This window comes from Aedes albopictus, chromosome 1, assembly GCF_035046485.1.
Source record: "Aedes albopictus strain Foshan chromosome 1, AalbF5, whole genome shotgun sequence".
In the NCBI taxonomy this organism is placed as follows: domain Eukaryota; kingdom Metazoa; phylum Arthropoda; class Insecta; order Diptera; family Culicidae; genus Aedes; species Aedes albopictus.
The window spans coordinates 336,826,065-336,838,169 of NC_085136.1; the positions used below are offsets into that span (position 1 = coordinate 336,826,065).

The window sequence follows — 12,105 nt, forward strand, 5'->3', positions numbered from 1 at the left end:
TCGACACTAAAACCTCTTCCTCTCTCTTCCTTACCTTCGTGGTACGCCCGTTAGGGATGACTTCGGGAAGGGGGATGACTTCGTACAATGAGTACATTCTAATGGTAAGCGTTCCACCTGCTACCGCCTTAAGTTCTTCGCTCTCCCCGGAGGCTCGGACCCTGGCTAGTATTTAGACTACCCGTTGGGCTCAAGCTCCTGGATGGGGAGGGGGAGCCAACTCAACTAGCTGTTGTTCAGCTCGCCATTTTCTCTGTAGTTCAAGCACAGACAACAGACATTTAAGCTCGAACAAAAATATGTCGAAATCGTGTGTAAACGATTTAAGGGAACCTCAACGCCATCAACGGAGACTGCCCCACATATAAAGTCGATTTCACCCCACGATGGCAGTGTCCAACGATAAATTACACTAGCCCACAAAGCGACACGAGCGCCAAACGGCCAAAAATGGCGAGTACTGGAAACAAAAATGACAACACAACAATGTAAGTGATGGGACGCTAGCGCCACGCAACGGGAGCATAACCACATACTCTGATATCACCGTTACAAAGTTTTACACAAGGCAGAAAGCGAAGATAGACGTCTGTTCTCTGTGGTTCAAGGACGATTTGAGATACCGTGGAAGAAACGGCATCCCACTTGTCCTCCCCCGTACACATCCTTTCAACAATGTTGTCAGGAGTGATATCTCTACCGCATACCTCCTGCATACTCGACCTTTGCTCCACGAAGCGTGGGCATTCAAAGAGCACAAGCTCCGCGGTCTCGTCGCAGTCTGCACACTCCGGATACGTAGGAGAGTCTGCATGTCCGAATCTGTGACAGAAATTGTGTCAAGTGAAAATTCACCTCGCCATGGGGCCTGTTGGCGAATTCACACCACCGCGCCTTTACTGCCTTCTTTGAACCACCCTAATGTCTGACGGCACCGAACTACAATCGAGACGGTCATCTGCACTGGGTGGTATTGAACACAACACGGAGTGACAGTCTTCACTGTCATGCGGTGAGTCAACGAAAAACGTACCTAAATGATATGTCAATTGTCATATAGTGTAGAAATGCTAAGACTCGCCAAGATTAAGTGCATTTATTTTGTGCAAATTTACTACAGATTATTGCTTAAACAAAGTGAATTCCTTATTATTCTTACAAGGTAAACTACGCTCTAGAACTGTTTCGAATTTGTATAAACTTATAGATATTATTTACGTAGATACGTTGAAATCCAACACCAATAGTTCTATAACCTAAAAGTCGCATACACAGAAATTACATCTGCTACTACTGCAAAGGTAAATCTAGCATTATCTAAAATTCATGCAAACTTAAATCTAGTTCTACTAACTATAGTACGGCAGGTTAAACAGTCGACTGTTGCGACTAAGTACGGAACGTGTTTTGCACAAAACAATCGATGCCCAGGACACAATACGAGTAGATTTGACTTGACTTGACACGGAGGGAAACGATACAGCAAATTGGGACTAAACGTAAGTTTATTTACAAAAGAACATGAAACAAGTACTTATAACTATTATTATCTACACACACATGAATTCACACGTTAAAATTGTATAATTTCTCAGGATAATAATAATTCATCCGGATTGTAACCAAACCATAAGCTGCGGTTGTTTCATTTCCGGTATTATTATTGCGGAACCTCCTGAATCTGTTGGCAATTTCCAACAATTTATTATTATCGTTTAACACGCAAACTACAGTCATGTCGAGTCGAACTCTACGATCAAATCGGTCCGGCAAACCGAACCAAGTGGTTGGTGCGAAAAATAGTGCAAATAGTGGGGTGCAAGTGGTGGTTACGGGTGATCCAGAGGAGTCCCATCCCGGACGGACATGCCAAGTGTGCCGAGGAATGGACACGGACGAGATGGTTCAATGTGACGACTGCCAGAAGTGGCATCACTTCCAGTGTGTGGGAGTAACGCAGCAGATCGAAAATTTCCCGTGGAGTTGTGCCAAATGTGGAATAGCAAAAGGTGTCCAGGAATCAATTTCAACTGCAGGTGCTCATCAAGGAAGTGGCGGTGTATCGGTGCGGTTGTCGGAAGTCGACTTGAATTCGTTACCAGTATTACCACACCAGCAGGTCGAAACGCAGCCGCAGACTAGCAGAGTAACAGATGGGACCATTCAAAAGAAGGATGTGAATAAAACTCCATTCGTGACTTCCTTGAGATGGGTAGTCAATACTAGCAGAGAGCCGTCTAGAAATGCTTCGAGAGCTTCTTCGGTATCGTCAAGTCACTCCTCGCAAGCGCTCGCTAAGTTGAAACTACAAAAGTTGGAGGAGTTGAGGACTATTGAACGGCGTGAAGCAGAACAGCAACGAGCACTCGTAGCTGATGAAGCGAAGAAGGAAAAGGCTTATCTGGATCAGAAGTATCATCTACTAGAGCAAGCCATGTCTGAAAGCGGTTCTTCTAGGGACGATTCAGTGAGCAGAACTGAACACTGGGTAGCAAGCACGAGCCAGCCGAGACTGCTGAACACCGGGGATCAACTTGACCTAAACCAGCGCTTTGGTAAGATACAACTTGCTCACACGACCAGTGTAAGGGTCGGTAGTAGCCGCTCCTCGCTACCAGAACCAAACCCACCGGATCCATTCCCAGTGCCGGAGTCCTTGCTAACTTACTCCGTGGATCCACCAGCCACGGACGGTAGGATGCAGCCATTGACAGTAGGATCGGTAAATCCAGTTCTACAAGGCAACCAAACTGAACCGGTCACTTCTATGGAAGCCCAGCGCCGAGTTTCGATTGCGCAAACTCCTCACTCCGGAGCATATGGAGTGTTTCAGTCCAGTCGGTCGCTGGATGCAACACGCTCGGCACCGCATTCTGCACTGCGAGTTCAACCACGCAATTCAGTTTCCCGAAACCCTGAAGCGAATCAGCCTTGTCAATTTTCTCAAGGTGTTTCAACTCCGGAGTATCAACAGTTTGCTCCACATCCGATCCAATCACGAGTTCATCTTCCGAATGCTCCCCATTCTTCTACCATGCGAGCCAGTCGTGTCTACGACCATGAGGAAGATATGGACCCATGCCCGATTTCTCGAAAGCAACTGGCTGCCCGACAAGCGATTACGAAAGATCTACCTGCATTTTCTGGGAACCCAGAGGAATGGCCTCTGTTCTTCTCAACCTTCAACAGCACGACAACATTGTGTGGCTTTACCAACGAGGAGAATATTGTTCGCTTGCAGAGAAGCTTGAAGGGCCGAGCATATGAGGCAGTAAAAAGTAGGCTGTTACACCCGGCAAACGTGAATGGGGTCATATCAACACTGAAGATGCTCTTTGGACAGCCTGAGTTAATCGTACATACTATGATGTCCAAAATCAACTCTCTTCCGTCATTAAGAGAGGACAAATTGGAAGCCCTAGTGGATTTCGCCGTTAGCGTCGAAAACTTCTGCGCGACAGCGGATGCGTGTGGATTAGAGGAATACCTTTACAATATTTCCTTTCTTCACCAACTCGTCAGCAAGCTGCCACCATCGATAAAATTGAACTGGGCGCAATATAGGCGAACACTTCCAACGGTTAACTTGTCCTCCTTTAGCAACTGGTTGTACTCACTTGCTGAAGCTGCTAGCGCCATCACCATCCCGAACGTGACCTTCGAATCCAAGACAGTACGTAGCGACTCACGCACAACAAAAAGAAACAATCCGTATGTGAATGCCCACTCTGAAGAAGCCTCTTCGGGGTTTCACTCTGCAGCCCCATCCAACGTGGAAACTGCGACTGGCCGCTGCCCAGTTTGTGAAGAAAGCTGCACATCGATTGCCAAGTGTAAAGGCTTCCTGGAACTCTCTCGAGATGCCCGCTGGGCAACTGTTCGAGATTTGGGGCTATGCCGCAGATGTCTTCGGCAACATAAGGGATGGTGTCAAGCAAAACAATGCGGGAAGAATGGCTGTGAGCTCAAACATCACGAGTTACTGCACAACGAACAGAAAGGCGTACAGCTGCCGTCGACTACTTCTTCGAAAAATCCAAACGAAGCCTCGCCGGCTCAGGGCCAATACTCCACTCCACATCCAGTGCCAAGCTCGTCCGAACACGGGTGTCACGCTCATCAGGTTACTTCTAGCCAAGTGTTATTCCGCTATCTACCCATTGTGCTACATGGAAAGTATCATTCGATTCAGACGTTCGCTTTTCTTGATGACGGATCGGAACTCACATTGCTAGACAACGAATTAGCGGATGAACTGCAGCTTGAAGGAGAGCCGATGCCATTATGTCTGCACTGGACGGGAGGAGCGAAACGTCGAGAAGAAGAATCAAGGAGCGTCAAACTAGAAGTGTCTGCAAAGCATAATGAATCGAAAACGTACTCTATAACGGGTGTACGAACAGTAGCGGAACTGCTCCTTCCTTCGCAAACGCTGAATCTCGAAGAGTTATCCCAACGATACCCGCACCTAAAGGGTTTGCCAATCAGTTCTTATCAGAATGTTCGGCCGAGGATTCTCATTGGCATGAAGGACCAGCACCTCAGCTTAGTCCAAAAGAGCCGCGAGGGTGCTCTGCATCAACCGATCGCCGTGAAAACACGTCTTGGGTGGACAGTTTGCGGAGGAGGAAATCAAGACAACTCTGCTAATCTTGCTCACTCAGTATTCCACGTATGCGCTTGCGATTCGTTGTCGGATGTCAACCTGCATCAAAAAATGAAGGAATATTTTGCAGTAGATAGCCTGGGAGTAGCTCAGCCGTTGAAGACACTTCGCTCTACCGAGGAGGAGCGAGCCATCTCTCTTCTGGAAGCTCGCACGGTTTTCAAGGGGGACCGTTACGAAACCGGTCTACTATGGCGATATGACAACCCACGTCTGCCTGACAGCCTTCCAATGGCACTCCAGCGACTTCAGTGCCTTAAAAAGCGAGTGGACAAGAACCCGAAACTCGCCGAGGCCCTCAATCAAAAAATCTCCGATCTCGTCGTGAAGGGGTACGCTAGAAAGCTAAATGAAGAAGAGCTGAACCAAAAATATCCAAGGATATGGTACCTTCCAATATTTCCTGTTACGAACATAAACAAACCTGGAAAGATTCGAATGGTCTGGGACGCAGCTGCGACCACACACGGTGTATCTCTGAACTCTGCCTTACTCAAGGGACCCGATCAGCTTTCTGAACTCTTCGCCATACTGGTCCAGTTCCGTGAAGGCCGTATCGCGTTATCCGGAGACGTACGTGAGATGTTCCTGCAAGTGCTTATGCGCGCAGAGGATCAGCAATGCCAGCGTTTTCTATGGTACGACCAGGATGGAACCCTGCATGTCTACGTTCTGCAGGTGATGAGTTTCGGAGCATGCTGTTCTCCTTCTAGCGCACACTACGTCAAAAATTTGAATGCCAAACGGTTCCAGGGCGATTATCCCGCGGCCGCTGAAGTGATTATAAAGCGCCATTACGTCGATGACATGCTGGTGAGTGTAGCCACAGAAGAGGAAGCGATCAAACTCGCCCAGCAAGTGAAACAAGTGCACGCAGAAGGCGGTTTCGAGATCCGTAATTGGATAAGTAACTCCAAACGTGTCGTACAGGCCTTACAAGAAGCTGGAACGGAAGAAAAAAATCTCGACATGTCGTCGGAAATAGCCACGGAAAAGGTCCTTGGAATGTGGTGGTGCACAGAGTCGGATACCTTCACCTACAAGGTTGGATGGGATCGTTACGGTCGAGCGTTGCTGGAAGGTCGACATCGTCCAACAAAAAGGGAAATGTTGCGCATCCTTATGTCCATGTTCGACCCACTTGGGCTTATTGCGCAGTTTCTTATGTACCTAAAAATCCTTCTGCAAGAAGTCTGGCGTTCTGGGATAGACTGGGATGATCAAATTGATGATGTTCTGTACAAAAAATGGCAAACGTGGCTAGAAGTGTTGCCGCAAGTCGAGCGGATAAGTATTTCTCGAAGCTACTTTCGTCAACAAACTGCTGCAAACGGAGACGTCCAACTTCACACATTTGTTGATGCGAGTGCGAATGGAATTGCCGCTGCCTGCTACCTACGTTTCACCCATGGCAATATCGTGGAATGTAGCTTAGTGGCAGCTAAAACTAGGGTAGCACCATTGAAATTTCTTTCCATCCCAAGGCTGGAACTCCAAGCAGCTTTGATTGGCGCAAGGCTGGCCAGATCGGTATTCGACGCTCTCACGATTCCTATATCTCGTCGGATATATTGGTCTGACTCACAAGATGTGCTGTTTTGGATCAAATCCGACCACCGCCGCTACTCGCAATTTGTTGCATTTCGAGTTAGCGAGATCCTGGATACGACCGAGATGCACGAATGGATGTACGTTCCCACCAAGCAAAACGTAGCCGACGATGGAACCAAATGGCAAGGGCTGCCAGACCTGACTTCTCAGTCTCGGTGGTTCATTGGACCCTACTTCCTGTATTGCTCAGAAGAGGATTGGCCCCGATCGCCACAGAGCAGTCATACTGCCGAGCTAGAACTCCGTCCGAGTGTAATGTCTCATTTTATTGCACCGACTTCTGTGATTTGCGTCGACGAATACTCATGTTGGGATCGGATTGTCAAGGTCGTTGCTTTGCTTCACCGCTTTCCAAGCAACTGCAAACTGAAACTTCTGAAGAAACCAACAATAGTCGGTCCCGTTTCAAGCCAAGAACTCAAGGTTGCTGAATCATATCTCTTTCGTCAAGCTCAACAAGAAACATTTCCGGACGAAGTAGCACATCTCAGAAGATTTCAGGATACCAGTGAATCATCTGTAACAGCAGTTCCCAAATCGAGTCCACTTCACCAGAAATCTCCATGGTTAGACCACTACGGGGTAATGAGAATGCGTGGCCGAATCGCTGCTTGCGACTACGCAACCGAAGACGCAAAATATCCAATAATACTTCCCCGTGACCACCATACCACACGATTGATTGTTGCACACTACCACCACAAGCTCCACCATCAGAACCACGAAACCGTGATCAACGAAATTCGCCAAAAATTTAGCATTCCGCAACTTCGTTCGACGTATACTAAAGTGAGAAACAACTGTCAACGCTGCAAAAATGACCGTGCCGTTCCACGTGCACCAATAATGGCCGACCTACCCTTAGCACGCCTGGATGCATTCACTCGCCCATTCACGCATGTTGGTGTCGACTTCTTCGGGCCATACGAAGTCGTCGTCGGCCGTCGAATAGAAAAGCGCTGGGGGTTACTGGCCACTTGTCTCACGATTCGAGCAATCCACATCGAGGTTGTGCACTCCCTCAGCACAAACTCATGTATCATGGCTCTACGCAATTTCATTTCACGGAGAGGTAAGCCGCAAACCTTCTACAGTGACCGCGGCACTAATTTCGTCGGTGCGAATCGGGTACTTGAGGAAATAGATAGTATCATTAAAGAAGAGGAGCTGATGAAAGAGTTCGTGGACACCGATACTAGTTGGACGTTCCTGCCGCCAGCATCACCGCACATGGGCGGTAGCTGGGAACGCTTAATCGGTAGCGTAAAAAAGAACTTGATGGCAATTCTGCCAGCTAGGAAGCTGACGGACGAAGTTTTGCGTAACCTTCTAACAGAAATCGAAAGTACTGTCAACTCGAGACCGTTAACACATGTTCCTGTGGACGACGATTCAGCCCCCGCCTTGACCCCGAACCACTTCCTGTTGAGGTCAACCAATGGGTCCAAGCCGTTGAGTAATGCTGATGACAGTGGTAGTGTCCTTCGTCAGACCTGGTTGCTTTCCCAGGTCCAAGCCAACCGGTTCTGGAAACGGTGGGTTACAGATTACCTTCCAGAGATAACCCGCCGCACAAAATGGTTCGTGCACACCAAACCGATAGAGATCAACGACATAGTGGTGATAGTTGACCCTAAGTCTCCACGAAACTGCTGGCCCAGGGGCAGAATTATCAACATCCATCTCGGAAAGGATGGCCAACCGAGATCAGCCACGGTGAGGACTACATCCGGAATCTATGAGCGACCAACAACCAAGTTGGCCGTGTTAGATATACGGCGCGAAACTAAGTAAGCTGGCCAGATAGCCCGCGTACCTGGGGGGAGTGTTGGCGAATTCACACCACCGCGCCTTTACTGCCTTCTTTGAACCACCCTAATGTCTGACGGCACCGAACTACAATCGAGACGGTCATCTGCACTGGGTGGTATTGAACACAACACGGAGTGACAGTCTTCACTGTCACGCGGTGAGTCAACGAAAAACGTACCTAAATGATATGTCAATTGTCATATAGTGTAGAAATGCTAAGACTCGCCAAGATTAAGTGCATTTATTTTGTGCAAATTTACTACAGATTATTGCTTAAACAAAGTGAATTCCTTATTATTCTTACAAGGTAAACTACGCTCTAGAACTGTTTCGAATTTGTATAAACTTATAGATATTATTTACGTAGATACGTTGAAATCCAACACCAATAGTTCTATAACCTAAAAGTCGCATACACAGAAATTACATCTGCTACTACTGCAAAGGTAAATCTAGCATTATCTAAAATTCATGCAAACTTAAATCTAGTTCTACTAACTATAGTACGGCAGGTTAAACAGTCGACTGTTGCGACTAAGTACGGAACGTGTTTTGCACAAAACAATCGATGCCCAGGACACAATACGAGTAGATTTGACTTGACTTGACACGGAGGGAAACGATACAGCAAATTGGGACTAAACGTAAGTTTATTTACAAAAGAACATGAAACAAGTACTTATAACTATTATTATCTACACACACATGAATTCACACGTTAAAATTGTATAATTTCTCAGGATAATAATAATTCATCCGGATTGTAACCAAACCATAAGCTGCGGTTGTTTCATTTCCGGTATTATTATTGCGGAACCTCCTGAATCTGTTGGCAATTTCCAACAGGGCCTGCTCGTCAACTTGGACACGCTCGGTATGAGTTATCTACCCTTGTTGGAGGATGACCAATCCCTCTGCCATTTCAACATCGACGATGTTCTGGCAATCCGTCTCGCTCCTCTTGTGCCACGTCTCGCGAAGCACTCCTCGTCCTCTGACACCACAATTTCTATGGGCACCATACCCGCCAGCACGCATACCGCGTCCTTCGATACCGTACGGTATACGCTGATGACCCTAACGGCGGTGACATAGTAGAGAGTTGCGTGAAGCGAAGCGCAGCGCGACGCGTTTGCGATCGAACAGTTTTTGTAAGCGCCAGTGCAAAACGCATGGTGAGACGCGTTGACCAGTCAGAGTGAACGCGAATCACAGCGTCGGCAGCTGCGTCAAACCATTCCATCGAGTGCTTTCACGCGCGTGCATGCACAAGTTGCTGTACGGGGAACTGATGGTTGCTAGGACCGTCTCATGATTCTGTGCGCCTGGTGTGTGGTGTGTGCTGTTTGAGTGAATTCGTCATGACGGGGTTGAGTCAGGTGTGAGTTTGGTCGTGGTTTGAGAGTTCTCATTATGCTGATGGTTGTGATTATGGTGTTAGGCATCGGTAATTTTGCTTCGGATACGCGTCATAAGGCGCGTCACTGTGTCATGCTTCGCGTTGCACGACGCGTGTATGAAAGCTGATCGACAAACGCGTTGCGCATCGCTTCGCCTTACTATGTCATCGGCCTAAGGCCCATCAACCTGTGCGTACTTTCTCGTACCATAGTACCAGGCCCAACCCAAGTAACGCACATGTCATAAAATAGTTACGGCAGCGCAAGTTTTGGTTGTATAAAAGTTATTTTGACGTTATTTTAACATTATGTTCAAATTACGTCAAATTTACCTCTATACAACCAAAAGTTGCGCTGCCGTATCTATTATATGACATGTGTGTTGCTTGGGAAGATTGACCCTTGTGGTACTCCCGCGGTGATGTTGTACCTCTTTTCGCCCTCGTCCATGTCATAGAGTAGCACCCTATTCTGGAAATAGCTCTCCAGTATCCGGCGTAAGCTATCCGGGACTCCTAGGTGTTGAATGGCGCATTCAGTGGCTGCCCAACTGACGCTATTGAACGCATTCTTCTCATCCAACGTGACTACCGCGCAGTAACGAATTCCTCTACGCTTTTCTGGAGCGCTATCTCGGCCGTTTCGGTTACGGCCTTAATAGCGTCCACCGTCGATCGACCTTTCCGGAAGCCAAACTGGTTATCCGAGAGCCCAGAGTCGTCTGATTTCTTGGTATAGACAATTGGTCGGCATTCAGTCAGAGTGGACTACGCGGTTTTTTGGATAGGTAAAGACATGCGAAGGAATTCGAAAACTCTGAAGTTTTCGTCATTCTTTTGAAGCAGATGTTTCGCTGCATAAAGGAACTATAGTATTTCGGACATAAATGCACTCCATTTGATATCCCAAGTTCTTGCAGGGCATTTTCTCGAAACCATTTAAAAACAGATGGTCCGGTCTGTCTTAACACCGACCAATTAGCCTCGACAGAATGATTGGCTCCAACAGTTTCCCGGAGGTGTCCAGAAGCCCATGGTCTGATATCGTTGCAGCACCTCGGGTGAGCGTTCCGGGGGCGCTGACGCTCCTTCGTTTTGGGCATGACTACTCTGTAGGCATCACCCCAGGGTGTCGTGTTGGCTGCCTGGAGATTTTCGATTTTCGAAGCACGCTCGTTTTCGTGTCTTAATCTCCTTATTCAGTGCCAGTTTAGCCACTCTGTAGGCCTCACCTTTTTCCGCTCTACCCTCATCGGTACGAGTTCTTTGCATCCTCCTCCTAGCTCTTAGGCAGGACACTCTGAGCTCTGCGATTTCTGGACATCACCAGTATACCGGTTTCGTCTATTTCTGGGTAGTGCACGCCTATGCATCGCAGCATCGCACGCACGGCTTAGAGATCCGACTAGATCTTCACTGGACACATCGTCGGTGTAAACCTCTATAAGCAGTCAGCGCGAGGTCAGCCATCCTCGATGACTGTCGGTGACCTTCGGCTGCGTCCTCCTTCCACCATGTTCCACACTATATCGTACTGCCAGGTTGTCACTGTGCGTGTACCCATCGTCGACCCTCCAGTCTGAGCTAGGGTTTAAACCCGGGCTCCAGAAGGTCACGTCCAAGGTTGCGACCATTCATTTGCAAAAATTTACATTCATTTGCTAATATCTCAGTTCAGAAGCATGCTATCGAAAAACAATGTATGGATGAATTTAACCTTGTAGTTTTATCTGAAAGTTTGCCGAATATCATTGGGGTCGCAAACGTATACCAAAGTCGTGAGCGAGCTGTGAAGGCAACTCTCCACGCGGTGAATGTAAATTTCATTCACGCTGTGGAAAGTTGCCTTCACAGCTCGCTCACGACTTTGGAATGCGTGTGCGACCCCAATGATATTCAGCAAACTTTCAGATAAAACTACAAGGTTAAATTCATCCATACATTGTTTTTCGATAGCATGCTTCTGAACTGAGATATTAGCAAATGAATGTAAATCTTTGCAAATGAATGATTGCAACCTTGGTCACGTCAATGATGGACTCTGCACCGTTCCAACTGTAGGTCATTTTTTCACCTACGTTCGCGATATCCACATTCAGTCTTGCCATGGTTTCGAGCAACCTCCTGAAGAAAGCGCTAGTTCTTGAAGCCACCGCCTTTGGTGGGGCGCCACAGGTTTGTTTACGAAATTTCAGTCTGCTGACCAATCTGCTACGTGCGGAAGCGAACTTTGTCGTGCGAAGATAAATTCGTGAGCGAATGGGTTCAATGTTCTTTGTTAAATTTACAAGACGCACAAGTATGAAAATACATTTAACCCATTTAAAACAACACTAAAGTCAATTAAATTTGAATGTCGCACCTCCTCCAACAGAAAAAATCACTGTGTTTTCTATTGGTGTGTGAGAGCTCTAGTGAAAGACTACTTCTTCAGTTAACGGTTTATTACAGAATGAAATAATTTTCTACACGCTATGACAAGTGCCTTAACATTAGGTTGCTTCGATTGTTCAGTAGGACCGTAGTGTTGCTTCGATCCACGAACACTCCTCCTCAACACGGGGCCTCTATTCCGCACATCGCCCGAAGTTTGACCATCCGTACCCCTCCTATTGGT

General features: G+C 47.4%; 3 protein-coding genes across 3 annotated transcripts in view; 2 read left to right on the forward strand and 1 right to left on the reverse strand.

The window, feature by feature from the left end:
* Window positions 1-12,105, reverse strand: part of LOC109406231 (transcription factor SUM-1) — a 77,883-nt gene that overhangs the window by 37,785 nt on the left and 27,993 nt on the right. The gene's annotated exons all lie outside the window — the stretch shown is intronic.
* On the forward strand, window positions 1,044-5,015 carry LOC134288256 (uncharacterized). The gene is made up of 4 exons (XM_062852548.1): window positions 1,044-1,162; window positions 1,223-1,301; window positions 1,360-4,929; window positions 4,997-5,015. The coding sequence occupies exons 3-4, from the start codon at window positions 1,736-1,738 to the stop codon at window positions 5,013-5,015; spliced, it is 3,213 nt and encodes a 1,070-aa protein (XP_062708532.1). The 5' UTR covers window positions 1,044-1,162; window positions 1,223-1,301; window positions 1,360-1,735.
* On the forward strand, window positions 4,947-8,914 carry LOC134287942 (uncharacterized). Its single transcript, XM_062851246.1, has 3 exons — window positions 4,947-8,396; window positions 8,457-8,535; window positions 8,594-8,914. Exon 1 carries the CDS (start codon window positions 5,105-5,107, stop codon window positions 8,069-8,071), a length of 2,967 nt encoding a protein of 988 aa, XP_062707230.1. The 5' UTR covers window positions 4,947-5,104; the 3' UTR covers window positions 8,072-8,396; window positions 8,457-8,535; window positions 8,594-8,914.

Excerpts from the sequence above, each read along its gene's own strand:
- LOC134287942 (XM_062851246.1), top strand. The coding sequence starts at position 5,105 with ATGGTCTGGGACGCAGCTGCGACCACACACGGTGTATCTCTGAACTCT.
- LOC134288256 (XM_062852548.1), top strand. The coding sequence starts at position 1,736 with ATGTCGAGTCGAACTCTACGATCAAATCGGTCCGGCAAACCGAACCAA.